Source organism: Cebus imitator, unplaced genomic scaffold, assembly GCF_001604975.1.
Source record: "Cebus imitator isolate Cc_AM_T3 unplaced genomic scaffold, Cebus_imitator-1.0 Scaffold387, whole genome shotgun sequence".
Lineage (NCBI taxonomy): Eukaryota > Metazoa > Chordata > Mammalia > Primates > Cebidae > Cebus > Cebus imitator.
In genome coordinates, this window is record NW_016107702.1 from 208,057 (window position 1) to 225,573 (window position 17,517).

At 35.8% G+C, this 17,517-nt stretch overlaps 1 protein-coding gene across 10 annotated transcripts in view; it reads right to left on the bottom strand.

Annotated features, from left to right (window-relative positions):
• The window catches only part of GOLGB1 (golgin B1), an 85,029-nt gene that overhangs the window by 63,970 nt on the left and 3,542 nt on the right, over positions 1-17,517 (bottom strand). For 8 of the 10 annotated variants that reach the window (XM_017508147.2, XM_017508144.2, XM_017508151.2 and 5 more), the window contains exons 2-5: positions 4,679-4,773; positions 3,354-3,506; positions 2,679-2,831; positions 479-607 (exon numbers count right to left, since the gene is read on the bottom strand). In XM_017508147.2, coding sequence (XP_017363636.1) covers positions 479-607; positions 2,679-2,831; positions 3,354-3,506; positions 4,679-4,771 — 528 coding nt within the window. In that variant the 5' untranslated portion in view covers positions 4,772-4,773. Of the gene's footprint in view, positions 1-478; positions 608-2,678; positions 2,832-3,353; positions 3,507-4,650; positions 4,774-17,517 lie in introns of all 10 variants that reach the window. The other 2 variants (XM_017508148.2, XM_017508150.2) reach the window with 2 other exon arrangements.

The following is a 17,517-nucleotide window of genomic DNA, read 5'->3' on the forward strand; positions in this document are numbered from 1 at the left end:
AAAAAAAAAAAAAAAAAAAGAAAGAAAAAGAAAAGAAAAGAAAAGAGAGGAAAAAAAATATAGACATGAGAGAAAAACATAGATTTAGAAAAATCAGAAATGAGGTGACAGAACTCATGAAAAATTCAATAAAAAAGAAAAAATCATTGCAGAATAGAAGATTAAACCAGAAAAAACACAAAAGTAAACAAAAAAATAGAATCCATAAAGTGAAATAAAACAACAAACAAAAAAAGTTAAAATACATGAAACAATATATTGAAAGAGCATATTGGGTATCTACAAATAACAACTAAAAATGATAAACACCAATGCATATGCTAATAAAATTACCAGACAAGAAGAAGAAAAGAAGGAGACTGATAGATACATAGATAATTGCCCATTAGGCATCTAGAAAAATGTATTTGTCATATAATAATCCATTGGTTTTAGTGATTCGTTAAGCTAATGATTATGAAGTAACTTCCATCCCTACCTGTGCAGCTAGTTCTGCCTGTGCCTGATTAAGCTGTGCTTGCAAAGTGCTAATTAGTTCTTCCTTCTCCTTGAGTTTGTGTTTTATCTTTTCTACTTCCATCTCTTCCTCTGTAGAACTCTTGTCATGCTGAAAATGCAGGAGATAAAGTCATTATTTAAAAGAATTACAATTAATATATATTTAATATTTTCTTCTAATTTTTCATTTACAACCATTTAGTTATAATTTTATTAAACTGATGGGAGCAAGAAAAAAACAGCTGACCTAACAGACATGAAATCTTAGGGTTTTCCAGTTTTCGTATGGCTGAGTAGTTCCTGTTAGACTTACCCTCCCTCACATAATAGCTATAAACTGTGAAATATATTATATATTATATTATATATTTTTTTTTCTTTTTTTTTTTTCCTCACACCAAGCATGTGAACCCCAAACTGTGGACAATATAGATAACAGCTATCTGAAAATACTGGAGAACAACAAAAGCAAGAAGATATTGGAGGGGATGTGATAATTGGAAGAAATGGCACTGAGTTTACCATATTGACAGCTTTTATGCTGAGGGCAAAACCAGTCAGTGCCATGCAGGACTAAACCTTAACAGAAAACTCACAGTCTTGTTGCCTTGAAAAATCAAGGAGAGAGTTCAGGAAACTATAGCTGTTGTTAAATGAGAAGCAAAACATCAGAAAAGAGCCAGTGAAGGGAAATTCAAATTTTTCAATAATCTATTTTTTCCAGAAACTCTCCCTTAGACTGAGATTCTGCCTCTCTATTAAATTTACTCCCCCCTAACCCCCCAAACAAAGCTATTTCTGCTTACTGGAACTACAAAGAATACTTTTTTATTTTCACATAATAGTCAGTCAAGCACCTGAAGACTGCTGTCCTTTCTGCAACTATTTTCTACAGAATACCTATCTCTGTATTAAGTATGTAATAGTTAAAGGGTTGCTATAACTGATTGCTGAAACTTAGAAATCATTTCTTTAACAGAGGGAAAAAAATGAGCTCTAAGGCACTGATTTGTTTAAGGTCTCAGAGCTAAAAAATTAAAAAACAGAGTATAAAATGGATTATTTAAAAATCTGACATCATAGCTGAGGAGAAGCTGGAGGGAGCAAAGCAATATGAGGAGAGAGGTTGGTGCTACCACAGTCAGGGGAGCAGAACTGATAGAGGAAAAACTGAAAGGAAAAGAAGGATCAAGATGAAATAATTTGCAAAGATTGAAAGAAGCTTTTAAAATAAGCTTTGAGAAGTTAAATAAGGTTATTAATTCAAAAAAAGTAATGTCCTCTGAGCATTAGCCCCTGAGAGGAAAGACGAAACAGGAACTGGGTCACTAACTAGCGACCCCAAGGGTTGTGCCTAGAAAATTGATTAAAATCTCATTTCCCAAAAACTAAGGATAAAAAGATTTCTTACACAGGGTGAAGTCTAGATTCACTCTGTAACTACAGTATGCATGTAATATGCCTGCCTCCAGATAATCTGTACCAAATTATCCAGAAAACTGAAGTTTCTTATTCTCTAAATAGCTGACTGAATGTGAGTATGTGGAGTTTAACCACAGAGGAAAGATAATGAAAATATGAGCATTGGGACAATATTCCTCACAGGACAGTACTTTCCTTACTCCTCCCCTTTATCTCCAACCTTAAACTGTTTTGTTGGTTGCTATAGTAAACCTAGAGAGTCTCCCTTTTAGAGACTCCAAGGTAATTCAGCCCACATGCGTGAAGCATTAATCTACCACTATGTAACTATGTGAGGACATAGAATATTCTGTGTTAAGTCAGTGAATTTAAAAATATCAGAGCTGGAAAAAACCTCAGAGATAATCTAATTTAATCTTCTAATCAATGATGAAACTCCTCCAAAAGGTATGTTTCTCTCCTCTTTAAATGCCTCACTTCAGTACTTATTTCTTCCTGTTAGCCTTTTTTGATTCCCTGAAAGTCTAGTCACAACTGGCATTTCATGTCCATATTTTCTGTAGGTCTTTCATTCTTCCTGTGTATGGCCTACAATCCAGCTGAACTATAAGCTTAATAAGAAAAAACAAAACAAAATAAAAAAATATGATTTAGTGTTGTATCATTTTAGCATCCTAAATGTTTGTGGTTGGTGAAAATCTGCTCTGTTGGTAGGTTTTTTCAACTTAGGAAATATATACTATAGCCAGTTACCATACCTTGGAAAGTTGCTCCTCTGACTGAGGTTCTGTAGGCAGAACAGTCCCTCCTTGTGCCTTCATTTCTTCTATGTGTTTATTCAAAGAAGTTAATTTGGCTTTGGCATGAAGTTTTAGCTTTTTAATTTTGTTATCAGCAGCTTTTCTTTCTTCCTGCCCAAGAACAATGATGGTAAATATATAAATGTTTATTCACCTCTTATCTACCACATACCAAAAGTTATTTTTGTTATTATTACTTTTAGAGACAGGGTCTCTTTGTCACCAGGGCTGGAGTGCGGTGGCACAATCACAACTTACTTTAGCCTCAAACTCCTGGGCTCAAGTGATCCTCCTATCTCAGCCTCCAGAATAACTGGGACTATAGGTGCCCGCCACCATGCCCAGCTAATTTTTTTAAATTATTTTTTTGTGGAGGCAGGGTCTCACTATGTTGCCCGGGCTGATCTCAAACTCCTGGCCTCAAGCAATCCTCCCATCTCAGCTTCCCCAAATGCTGAGATTACAGGTGTGCACTACCATGCCCAGCCCAAAAGTTATTTTCTAGGCATAAGGATACAGTAGTAGGGAAATAATCAGATTCTCTAATAATCTGAGTGAAGACAAAAACAAGCGAGTAGTGTATCATCTATCCTTTATCAAACACTCCACAAGAAAGGATAAAAACAATAGTACCTGTAGAGCTTCATCTTTCTGCTGCAGTTGAACATCCTTCTGTTTAATAATATCTTTTAGCTCCACCACCAATTGCTCTGCATAAGCCAGGCGCTCCTGAACATCTTCTTGTGTAGTATTATTAAATTCCATGTCAGATTCTTGGTGTAATTCCTAATATTTAGACAAGAAGTTGCCAATGCACCAGGAAAGTTATTAGCTTCCCAACAGGAGTTTCTTCATTCCAACTTCTTATGTTTTACCCAATTCATATTCTTGTTAAATTAAGAATCTAACTCTGACCCAATAATAATCATTATCATAGCCATTACAATGTATTAAGTGTTTTATAAATGGTAAGCATTTTGCAAACATTATTTCATTTAAGGTATTATTATCCTAATTTTACCAAAGAGAAAAATAAAGGGAAGCAAAGATCATAAACCAGTAAAGGTAAAGGCCAAAATTTAAAATGAAGGGAGTAGTTAAATAAAACTCTCTTAACCACTAAGCATTACTTCTTGTCTTTTCAGAAAACTAAGGACTTTTTTAAATTCCTTATGTGGCCTTCAGAAAATATAATACATACTGCCAATCTGTGTCATCTTAAAAAGAAAATACAATACAAACTGTAAGAGAGGTGGGGCCGGGCGCGGTGGCTCAAGCCTGTAATCCCAGCACTTTTGGAGGCCGAGGCGGGTGGATCACGAGGTCAAGAGATCGAAACCATCCTGGTCAACATGTTGAAACCCCGTCTCTACTAAAAATACAAAAAATTAGCTGGGCATGGTGGCGCGTGCCTGTAATCCCTGCTACTCAGGAGGCTGAGACAGGAGAATTGCCTGAACCCAGGAAGCGGAGGTTGCGGTGAGTCAAGATCGCGCCATTGCACTCCAGCCTGGGCAACATGAGTGAAACTCCGTCTCAAAAAAAAAAAAAAAAAAAAAAAAGAGAGAGAGGTGGTAAATGAAATTATAAAAGCAAACAGATATTTTGAAACCCAAAAGTTGTTCTAGTTCCCCCATTTGTCACTTAGACCTTTCCTGTGGAACAGGAATAGCCAAGGATGAGAAGAAAGGACTTTAAAAAATTTGGCACTAAACAAGGCCTAGGGAGACAAATGAGAAACCCTTTCAAATTGTATCCAGGACTTGTTTCCCACCACTGTGGCCTTTAAGCTAAAAACTTAGAAGAGAAGGATCATTTATAAAATTTCAATATTTTTATTAATCCTCGCTTCATCTAGCACCAGGAAGCCTTCTCACACCCTTCTATCTTAAATTATTTTCCTTAGAAGAACACAGAACATGTGTCTCACCAGTTTAAATCAGAACAGAGCTACTTACAGGGTCTAAGGGAGCCCTCATATTCTGATCAGTGTCATCTCCTGATAATTCATGCAAAACAACATTTGCTAATCCTGATAATCGGCTCAGCATTTCTGTAGGAAAAGAAGGGGGAAAAAAAAACTAAGAATCAGCAAAATGAACATAGGCTTCTCCTGTGTTGGTAACCATATCATCCATGAACGAAAAAAGAAAACCGTACAGGTAATTTGTATTTGACACAGTCTGCAGCACAAGGATATCTTCAAAAAGGCATTTGAGTATTTATAGTGTACTCACACACTGTTCTTTTCAGTGGCAATTATACAGAGGTTATCACCATCACTAACATCATTTCTAAAATAAAATACAGGTACCTAATTGCTAAACATTAATACAGTGTTAAATACAAATACATAATTGTTAAATAAACCTTAAATGTGATTTTTATCTTTAATGCCCTTCTTTCACAGTAGTTTCACTTACAAACATGAATTTCATTTTCCTTTTTCTTTTTTTTTCTTTTTTTTTTGAGACAGGGTCTTCCTCTATCATGCAGGCTGGAGTACAGCCTCAGCTCATTGCAACCTCTGCTTCCTAGGCTCAAGGGATCCTCCCACCTCAGCCTTCTGAGTAGCTGAGACTATAGGCACATGCCCAAACATGAATTTCTTATTTTTTCTTCCTCTGCCAGACTGTTATTCTCTCCCACTTGTTCAAATAAACTCCATGATTCTGCAATGTTTTTCTTTTTATGTGCCCCATGAACACCATTCTTTCAGAAAGATTTCTTGATAAACCACATGGCTTTGCTAAAATTTAAATATAAACATTGTTCAAAATTGTACAGCATTAAATGCATATATTTAAAAAGGACAGAAATTAGTAACCTATGCTTCTTCTGTAGACAATTAGAAAAAGAAGAACAAATTAAAACCAGTATAAGCAGGAAAAGAAAAATAAAAATCAGAGTAGAAATTAATAAAAATTGAAAAATAGAGAATAGAAGTAAAACCAAAAGCTGATTATCTGAAAAGATCAATAAAATTGATAAAGCTCTAGTCAGGCTGACCAAAAAATAAATAAATAAGTACAGAAGACACAAATTACTGGCATCACAAATGAAAGAGGAAACATCATTAGTGATCTAACATACATTAAAAAATAAATACTATAAATAGCCCTATATTTCTAAGTTCATCAATGTAGATAAAATGGGTCAGTTCTCTGAAAGATACAAGCTACCAAAACTCAAGAAGAAAAGAGAACCTGAATATATATGAGTAGATGTGTGTGGATACATGTATGTGTACACACACATACATAGATACACATATAAGTATGAAATTGAATTCATACATTTAAAACCTTCTAAGAAAGAAAACTCTAGATCAAGGTGGCTTCATTGGCAAGTACCAACAAACATTTAAGGAATAACACAGATTTTATAAAATCTATGCCGTAAGATAAAAAAGGAGGGAACACCTTCTAACTTATTTTATCACACCAGCATTCCCCTAATACTAAAAGCAGACAAAGATATTACAAGAAAACTATGGACCAATGTTCCTCATGGTCACAGTCAACAAAATATTCAAAATGCTCTACAAAATATTAGCTAATTAAATCCAGTAATATATAAAAAGATACATCACAACCAAGTGGGGTTCCAGAAATGTACAGCTAATTCAAAATATGAAAATCAATGTAATTCACCATATTAATAGGCTGAATAAGGAAAACTATATAATGTCAACAGATTCCGAAAACGCGTTTAACACATTTCAATATCTATTCATGATTATGAATTCACAATGAGAATTCATTCTCAGCAAACTTAGAAGTAAATTTCCTTAACCTAATAAATGGCATCTTTAAAAAACTTATAGCCAACATCATAATTAATGGTGAGAAACTGAATATTCTCACCATATCATTAACAAAGCAAAGATATTGTCTCTTACTACTTCTAACACTATACTGGAAGTCCAGCCAGTGCAACAAGTAAGAAAAATAAAAGACATAGGAACTGGAAAGGAAGAAATAAAACTGTCTCAACCAGCAAAATGATTGCCCACGCAGACTTTCCTTAAAAAACAACTCCTAGAGTAAGTGAATTTAGCAAGGTTGCAGGATACGAAGTCACTATATAAAAGTCAACTGCGGGGCCGGGCGCGGTGGCTCAAGCCTGTAATCCCAGCACTTTGGGAGGCCGAGGCGGGTGGATCACGAGGTCAAGACATCAAGACCATCCGGTCAACATGGTGAAACCCCGTTTCTACCAAAAATACAAAAAATCAGCTGGGCATGCTGGCGCGTGCCTGTAATCCCAGCTACTAAGGAGGCTGAGGGAGGAAAATTGCCTGAACCCAGGAGGCGGAGGTTGCGGTGAGCCAGATCGCGCCATTGCACTCCAGCCTGGGTAAGGCGAAACTCCCTCTCAAAAAAAAAAAAAAGTCAACGGCATTCCCATTACAATGAACAAGAGGAATTTAAAACTAGTAAACTAGTAAGTATAACATTTACAAAACAGCACTGAAAAAAAAAAGAGCAGGACTTGGGTAGACAGCTAACAAAATATGTGCAGAATTTGCTGAATGCTGAAAACCACTGAAAAACTGAGGAAGAAATCAAAAATCTAAATAAATGTAGAAATAAACTATATACATGCATTTGAACTCTATAATGTTGAAGTATCAATTCTCCCTATTTTGATCTATAAAAGTAGTGCAATTTCAATCTTAATCCCAGCAAGCTTTCAGTAAACATCAACAAGCTGACTCTAAAATATATGAAAAGGCAAGGAATGTGGAATTTACTACTACAATTACAAGACAGTGCAGCACTGGTGAAAGTATAGACACACACATCAGTGGAACAAAATGGAGAGCCTAGAAATGACACACACAAATTGAGTCAACTGATTTTTGACAAAGGTACAAATGCAATAAAGTTGAGAAAGGACAATGTTTTCAACAAATGTTTATGGAACAACTGGACATCTGCAAAAGCGTGAACCTTGACATACAACTTGTACCTTATACAAATCACATCTCAAAATGGATCAGAGACCTAAACTTAAATTACAAAGCGTTTACAAATAAACACAGAAAATTTTTGTGACGCTGAATTTGGCAATGAGCTTTTAGACACCAAAAAATCACAATACATTATTAAAAATATTGATTAAAAATTTATCACCACATAAAACTTTTGCTCTGTGAAGACAATGTTAAGAAAATGAAAAGTCATTGAAACCAGGCGTGGTGGCTCACACTTGTAATCCCAGCACTTTGGGAGGCTGAGGCGAGCAGATCAGTTGAGGCCAGGAGTTCAAGACCAGCCTGGGCAACATGGCAAAACCCCACCTCTACTAAAAATACAAAAATTAGCTAGGTGTGGTGGCACATACCTATAGACCCAGCTACTCAAGAGGCTGAGGCACAAGAATCTCTTGAACCTGGGAGGCAGAGATTGCAGTGAGCAGAGGTCATGCCACTGCACTCCAGCCTGGGCAACAGAGCAAGACTGTCTCAAAAAAAAAAGACAAATTATAGATTAGAAGAAAATATTTGCAAATAGCATATCCGGTAAATAACTTGTATCCAGAATATAAAACAGTAAAAAATCTTAAAACTCAACATCAATAAAGTAAAACACCTGATAAAGAAATGTGCAAATGCTGTGAATAGACACTTCACCAAAGAAGATATATGGATGGTAAATAAATATACGAAAAGATTAAGTTAATCTGGCATTAGGAAAATACTCATTAAAAGCAAAATGAAATACCACTACCTACCTATTAGAATTGCTAAAATACATACTTTTCAATGCTGGCAAGGATATAGAGCAAAAGGAACTTTCAGTGCATGCAGATTAGAATACAAAATGGTACAGCTACTTTGTGAAACTGTTTGACAGTTTCTTTAAATATTAAACATACATTTTTAACTTTTAAGTTAAACTTTTCTTTAAAAGTTAAACATAATCCTCCCAAGTTGTGTGTAAATCTAAAGTTATTCTAAAATCAATTCACTTTTATAACCACTGTGTAGGCTACATATTCAGATCAGTGTCACCTGCTAGTCCAGAAAGTCCATGAAAGTGAGAACCACATTAATGCTTTAATAGGAAAAATCAACACAGAATTGGACTGTGCATAGCATTAGTTTACATGATTATGCCTAATTTAACTTTTTGTGATAAAATGTTATTTGGCTTTTAAAATCCTCAGCAGGAAGAAATATAAAAACTGTTGTACAAATAAACACTTAAATGAAACTAGGCTCTGCTACGGTTTTCTTCTACTGGGGATAATAATAGTGTTTAGGGCAGCCATGGTTCTTAAGAAGTGATGAGAGATTTCTGGTTTTTTAAATAGGTTGTCTTATGTAATCTAATCAGCACATCATTTAGAAAAGATATGTGAGACGGAAAAAGAAAAAGAGAACCATTCCCTAGGAAGGCAACCCAGGATCATATATAACTTCATATCTAAATACTGGAAGGGCAACACAGTGTCATACATAAGTACATAGAACAATATATAACTATTTATTCAAGGTATGAGACCCACAGCTATAGTCAGGTTAAAAAAAAAAAATCACAATTCAGCAGTACAATCTGCTAAAGAGAAAGCTTACCAGATTCTAAACTTTCTTTTCAAATTTAGAGATGTTACTTTCTTCCATAACTTTTAATGAAGGAAATGAATATCATCACCAGAGTTCCTTAGACACACAGATTTCTACTAATCAAAGAAAATCATAATAGAACCTAACTTATCAAACAGAATCACCTTATCTTCAGATTTTTCAGACTACTTTGGGAACAAAGAAACAAAATAACCAACTGATGGAATTCTGGGAAGATGGCAGTAGCAGGGGGACCCCACTGATTCTGTATCTTCCTTTATTCCCACATAAAAACAGACAAAGCAAGTTTATCACAAAAGATCCCTGACAGCCTTTACCAAAAAACTACTTAACAAAGTTTCCTATAAACCCCAGAATAAACATGGATATATGCCGGGCGCGGTGGCTCACGCCTGTAATCCCAGCACTTTGGGAGGCCGAGGCGGGTGGATCACGAGGTCAAGAGATCGAGACCATCCTGGTCAACATGGTGAAACCCCGTCTCTACTAAAACTACAAAAAATTAGCTGGGCATGGTGGCGCGTGCCTGTAATCCCAGCGACTCAGGAGGCTGAGGCAGGAGAACTGCCTGAACCCAGGAGGCAGAGGTTGCGGTGAGCCGAGATCGCGCCATTGCACTCCAGCCTGGGTAACAAGAGCGAAACTCCGTCTCAAAAAAAAAAAAAAAAAAAAAAAAAAACAAAACCGTGGATATAAACAAACCACCAACAGTCACAAGATCTGGGTGTCACTGGTGTTTAAGTGGGAGGAAACTGGGGGAAGCCAGAGGAGCACAGCACCAAGAGGACCTCAAAGGGTCTTCCCATTCCAGTAACAGGTACCTGTCAGCGGCCCACAAGGGCTGAAAGGGCTGAGGCAGTCTGGACCTCTATGAATTCTCAAAACTGAAGAGTTGGGGCTGTCTTGCAGGATAGGGTTCCACACTAAGGAGACTCTACCGAGAGGAGAATTAAAATTTAGTGGCTAAGGAAAGAGAAGGTCCAGATAAAGAGCAGGTGAAAGTGGCAAGGAAAGAAAGCCAGGAAATCTGAGAAATCCAGCTGCCATATAGTTGAACAATCTCTAAAAACGGCACAAGAGGAAATCTTATCAAGTTAGAAAAGCTATCTAAAATAAATCTCTTTCTAAAAGTTCAGCAACAGTAAATTCACATTAAAAATAAACTACTGAGGCTGGGCGTGCTGGCTCATCCTGTAATCCTAGCACTTTGGGAGGATGAGGTGGGAGGATCACTTGAGCCTAGCAGTTCAAAACCAGCCTGAGCAATAGAGCAAGACCCCATCTCTATGAATTTTTTTTTTTTTTAATTAGCCAGGCATGCTGGCACATGCGTGTAGGCCCAGCTATTCAGGAGGCTGAGGCAGGAAGATTCATTGAGCCCGAGGTGGAGGCTGCAGTGAGCCATAATTACACCCCTACAACTCCAGCCTGGATGACAGAGTGAGACCCTGTCGCCCTGTCTAAAAAAAAAAAAAAAGGAACTGAAAAGTATCACAATTCAGATACAGCATTACTAGAAGAAGAAAATGATCATGATAACATCCTGATAGAAAATGGAAGCATTTCAGAGAGCCATGCTCATAAAAACAGTTCAAAACTACAATAACCTACATGTACTAAAGGAACTAAAAGGCATTAAAAATGACATAAGATGTGAAAAAATAAACACCAGAAATAGAAAAACCCAGACATAAAGTGGAAACAAGAAGTGACTGGAAATTTTAAAATATCATTTTGGAAATGAAGATGAAGCTAGAAGAAACAGGAAAATAAGTAAATATAACAAACCATGCTGTTAAAAAGAACAAAGTTGAAACAAAGGATAATTTTAAAAATCAAAAACAAATGAACTAAAAACCAGATATGCAACTACCTTATGAGCCTCAATTCCACTCTTCAGCATTTATCCTAGAGAAATAACAACTTAAGTTCACACAAAAATCTGTACATAAACATTCATAGCAGCTTTATTTGTATTAATAGGTGGCTAAACAAACTGGTATACAAGGAAATGGTTAAACAAAATGGTATATACATCCCATGGAATACTTCTCAAACTACTGACATACCCAACAACTTAGATGAATCTCCAGAAAACTACATTGAATGAAACAAAGCCAATCCCAAAAGGTTACATACTATACAATTCCATATTTCTATAACATGTTTGAAATGACAAAATTTTAGAAATGGAGGGAAGATTAGTGGTTGCCAGTGTTTAGAGAAGGGTTGGGGTGGGAAGTGGCTGTGGTCATAACAAGGCAACACAAGGGATCCTTGTGGTGTTGGAATTGTTCAATATCTTGACTGTGGCAGTGGATACAGAAAGCCACACAGGTGACATAATACTACAGAACTTAATAATACATACACAAATGAATATACAAGTAAAACTGGGGAATTTATCAATGTCAATATCCCAATTTTGATACCATGTATTAGTTTTGCAAAATGTTACCCTTGGGGGAAACAACAAAGTATATAAGAGATCTCTGTATTATTTCTTACAACTACATGTGACTCTACAATTGTCTTCACATTTAAAAAACAAAAGAAAAAGAAAGAAACTAAATGCAACATGATATCCTGGATTGGATCCTGGAGCAGAAAATGGACATTAATAGAGAAACTAATGAAATGTGAACAATGTCTGGAGCTCAGTTAATAGTAATGTGCTAATGCTGGTTTCTTAATTTTGTACACTGTTAATGCAACATGTTAACCTTAGGGAATACTAAGCAAAGGATACACCAGACTTCTGTACTATCTTTGCAAATTTTCTTTAGTAAAGTTTCTGTAGTGATCTGAAATAATTCCTAATAATTTGTTTAATTTTTTAAAATTTAAGAAATTATCAGTTAAATAGGATTTGTGAGAAAGTGATAAATGTTGAAGGTAAGTAATATGAACAGGATTCCCTGAAGAAGAAAAGCAAAGCAAAGAAACAGCACAAACATGAAAAAAACATAATTCAAGAATATTTATTTCAAATTTTAAAAAATTTTAAAAAAAGATTTGAAACTACATCTTGTAGAGCCCACAATGTACCTTAGAATGTCAACTCAGAATTACCAACAACATACTCTAGTAAAATTACTGGACTTCTAAATAAATCCTTTAGGATTTAGGCTAAAAGATTATACGACTAGTAAGATAAAGAAAATAAAACATTAGAATTTTCAACAGCAATGTTTTTGCCAGAAAAAAAAAAATGAGCTGCAAATTTAAGATATTCAAGAAAAGAAAAAGTGAGCCAAGGATTCTATTTCTGGCAAACATAACCTTCAGATCTAGAAAACACAGACAAAATGTTATGAACAAGCAAGAAAATTCATGAAATATGAATATCCCCTTAAGCCTTTCCTAAATAATTTATCAGAGGCAAAACTTGAGACTAAAGAAACATCATTATAAGAACTAGTGGTGAGCATTCAATATATGGTTACTAACAGAATTAAAACTAAGTAAAAACTGGGGAAGAGACAGCGTAGTATGTAATGATGACATCCGCTGACAACATATAGGACAACCATGAAAAACAATCAGGGAGAATGCAAATAGTATATGCAAAAAATAAAAAATATTTTTAAACAGTTTTCAATAATTAAAAATGGTTGTTGTCTATGGCCATACCACCCTGAACATACCCAATCTCATCTAAAAGTGGTTGTAGTGGTATTAGCATCATTACTCCTAGACTACTATCTGTGAAATGTAGAATTAAAGCAAATGAGTAACTGTGGATATACTAATTCTGTATTTTCAGTTATGAAAAAAAGACACAGATGTAATACAGAAGAAATTAAGAACCCCCAAATACAAACTGATCTTTGAAACTGAATAGGAAGTATCAATGTGAAATGACAATTCAGTATTTTGTATTTGTTCATATATTTTCCTAGCTCTGTCCACTGAAAAGGCTTAAAAGTAATGACAAACTGAGAAGCAATGAATATCTCTAGTGCCTAGATTGGGGTCTTGAAATACTATTTCCTGTTTTTAAAAAAGTTTTAAAAAGGAAGTTTTCTTAGAGAAATAGCTAATTCCAGTTCTAAAGTGAAAATATAAAAATGAGCCTGAAACATCTTGTCATACAAGATAGCAAGGAAGCTTTCAAAGGACACAGGTTCCCATTGGCTAAAAAGATAATTTAAATATATACAAACAAGAACTACAACACACTGAAACCCATTTAAATAAAAATATTTAAGTCTATGATTTCATAATAATAATAAACTAGTCACCATCTAAACCTATTTTCTTGAAAACTAAGTAAACCTAAGGATTTATCTTGCCTTTCCTATTTGAACTTTACTACTGAGGAAACAAAAAATAGATGAGGGAATACATCTCATAAAATGGTTCTAACTTAGTAAGTGAAAACAAAATAGTAGAATTGGAATATTAATTCTAATATTTTACAAACACTAATGAATTCATGGATCCAGACATTGAGCATCACTGGCTGATAATAAAAAGACAAAAAGCAGACATTACGAACTTCCTCATAAAAAAACACTGCACCACCTATAGTCCTGCCAAAGGATGTAATCTCAGCCTGATGAAGCTTCCCATCCTGTACCAATTTGCAAGAAATGCAGAAGACAGAAGAAAATGCCAAACTGCTCTAAGAATGTACAATTCCTAGGCTGTGGGTAATTACACAGGTCAAAGGCAACTGTAATGTGAAGTCTTAAAAGAATATCAAGTTTTTAAAAAGGGCAACATTCACATTTAAGAGATAAAACTAAGAAGAAACCACAAGAAAGTGATTATTTTTGGAAGGAAGGAGAGGGCCAAGACCACATGGAAGTGTTTCTGGGATGGCTAGCAGGCTTATAGATACTGACCTGGTACATATGACACCTTATAACTCATTAAGCTACATATTTTTGTGATGTGGTTTTCTATATCTGTATTTTATTTTACAGTAAGTTTTATTTTAATTAAATAACAAATAGTTAAGCAATTATGTTTAGAGATATCTATAAGAAAGTTTTTTGACTTAACCCCAGGCTTTGTCACACACCCTTACCTACATATACTTAACTCACCAGCCACTTTGTATCACTTGCAGTTCAGATTCCCCAACCCCACCTCTATCATAGCCCTGCTGTTGACACCCTTTAGGGATACACCAAAAAATATTGAAATTTTAAACACAGTGACAGTGTTTCTCAACCATTTTAAAGCCATACACTCTTCAGAGAAATGTGTAAACATGTGTATGCAAGCACATGTGCACCCACCCACCTACCCCATAAGGTAGTATGCCTTCGAATAAATCTTTTGTATATCATCAATAGCCAAGTAGATTGTGATGAATCTTACTGCATATAATTTCAATTGTGAAAATATTTTTTTAAATTTTCCATGTATATAAAATTAAAATCCTAAATATTTTAAGAATTATAGCTGCCCTCCTCTCTCCCCGATACCACTACCACAGGTGTTTCTGATTGATACTCCCTAGAAAGGAGTGTGCCCACCAGCATTTGACTGAATATCATTAAATATCATTGCAAACAAAGAACACATACACATGAACACAGAATAATAATGATAATATTAATGGCAACAATTATTGAGCAATATTTAATTTAAATGCAAAGTGAGTGTACCAGACACTTTATATACTCTTTAATCTTAACAAAATCTGCAAGATAAGTATTATCATCATCCCCATTTTATAGAGGGAAAACTGACACGCAGAAATTAAGACATTTCAAGCCTTCTCAGCTAAATATATAATAAAATAGCAGCCAAGCAGGGTGGCTCATGCCTGTAATCCCAGCACTTTAGAAGGCTGAGGTGAGAGGATGGCTTAGGCTCAAGAGTTCAAGACAAGCCTAAGCAGCATACTGAAACCCTGTCTTTACAGAAAAAAAAAAAAAAATTAATTAATTAATTAATTAGTTGGGCATACTGGCACACGCCTGTAGTCCCAGCTACTTGGGAGGCTGAGGCAGGAGGATCACCTGAGCCCTGAGCCCTGCAGTCCGCTATGATCACACCACTGCACTCCAGCCTGGGTAACAGAACAAGACCTTGTCTCCAAAAAANAAAAAAAAAAAAAAAAAAAAGAATAAAATAAAAAAGATTAATAAGATTAATAGAATAAAATAAAAAGCTATTTAAAGGAAAACTAAATTATTTTTCTCACATAATCATTTAAAAATATGTACATTTTAAGAGAGGAAAGACTAATATTTAAATGAGATAAAAATTTGGGAGAGTGCTAGACATGTACCATTTCAGGCAAGATAAAAGGAATCTCTCATAGATTGATTCAACAGTCTCAGAGATCCACAGGAAAGCAGGGGGAAGAGCACCAAACTAGGAGCCAAGAAACTGAGTTTTCAGTCCTGGCTCAATAAGAAGCTGCATCGTATCGGGTAAGTCATTTTAGAGTGTCAGTTTCCTCATCTTAAAATGAAGACTGACAAGGACCATTCTAATGCCCCCTATTCTACAGTTGTTGACATTAAAGGAATAATCTGGAAATGTAAATGGAAGGGTATCTCAGGCAAAGTTGTAGGCTTTTGGTACCTCAAAGGTTGGGAACTAGAGGCAAGAAAGCCAGTAAGTAGCCATGCTTAAGCTAAATGAAGAAAGATGGGTACTCCCTTCTATTAGGCTCACTGAGGACAGAAATGGGCAAATGTATATGCAAAAATCAATAAAGGGGGCTGGGCACTGTGGCTCACGCCTGTAATCCCAGCACTTTGGGAGTCCTAGGCGGGCGGGTCACAAGGTCAACATATCGACACCATCCTGGCCAACATGGTCAAACCCCGTCTCTACTAAAAATACAAAAAAAATTAGCTGGGCGTGGTGGTGTGCACCTGTAGTCCCAGCCACTCGGGCGGCTGAGGCAGGAGAATTGCTTGAACCTGGGAGATGGAGGTTGCAGTGAGACAAGATCGCGCCACTGCACTCCAGCCTGGCACCTCGCTGGAGTGGAATAGGAATAGGAAATATTCCTATTCATAGTCATAAATTCATGGAAGGAATACATGACTGTTGGACAAACAATGTTCTTGCTGTTATTTTATAAAGCACCAAAATCATGAATAGCAACTATGGAAAAGAATAAAATGCAGATCATGCCAAGGTCAAGGATTCTATAAAACACCAAGGCAAATAAAACAGTTCCTCAAAGTCTATGCTGCCATAGCTTCCACAAACCCTGCCATAGGACCTCAACACTTGCATGTTGACGTGGCACTTAGAATTAAGTAAGTTTTGTTTTCTCCATGTCTTCACTGTTATCAACAACTATTCTTACAACATCCACCTGGTGTTGAGCATTATGCTAGGAACTATAAAAATGTAAAAAGAAATATAAGACATGTCCCTAGCCACAGAAAACATTACAACATGCACAGGAAAATAAGCAAAATAACTGAAGACATTGAGTGCATGCCTGTGTGTATACACATAAGCGTCATCTACTTTGGAATTTAAATCACATTTTTCCCACAGAAACACAGACAAGGTGGTTAGGTTTCAGTTGAGGTGACCCCTCAAACTTATTTCATGCCTATTTAGTTAAGCCTCAGTAGCTGTCCTCAATTCCTTGAATCTCGAAGTGATTCTCAACCAGATTGAGGGGCTAATAGGTAGTGCTATACAGCTGGAAATAACATATTCAATATTATGACATAATTTTCCAATTAGAAAATGAACAACTATTTTTCATGATGTAAAAGCTACTATTACATACAATAGTACAATACTACTATTGCTGTATGTATATAAAAGCTACTATTTAATAGTATGTATGTAAAAGCTACTATAGTACTAATAGTACTATTACATACATAGTAGCTTTTACATACATACTATTAAATAGTAGCTTTTATATACATACACACTATTGTATGTAATAGCACCTTTTACATAAAATAGTAGCAATTAAATGTTGCTCAATAATTGAATTTAAAAGTAAGTGGTGGCCGGGCACGGTGGCTCACACCTGTAATCCCAGCACTTTGGGAAGCTGAGGCAGACGGATCATAAGGTCAAGATGTCGAGACCATCCTGGCCAACGTGGTGAAACCCTATCTCTACTAAAAATACAAAAATTAGCTGGGCGTGCTGGCCTGTGCCTGTAGTCTCAGCTACTTGGGAGGGTGAGGCAGGAGAATTGCTTGAACCCGGGAGGCAGAGGTTGCAGTGAGCCGAGATCGCGCCACTGCA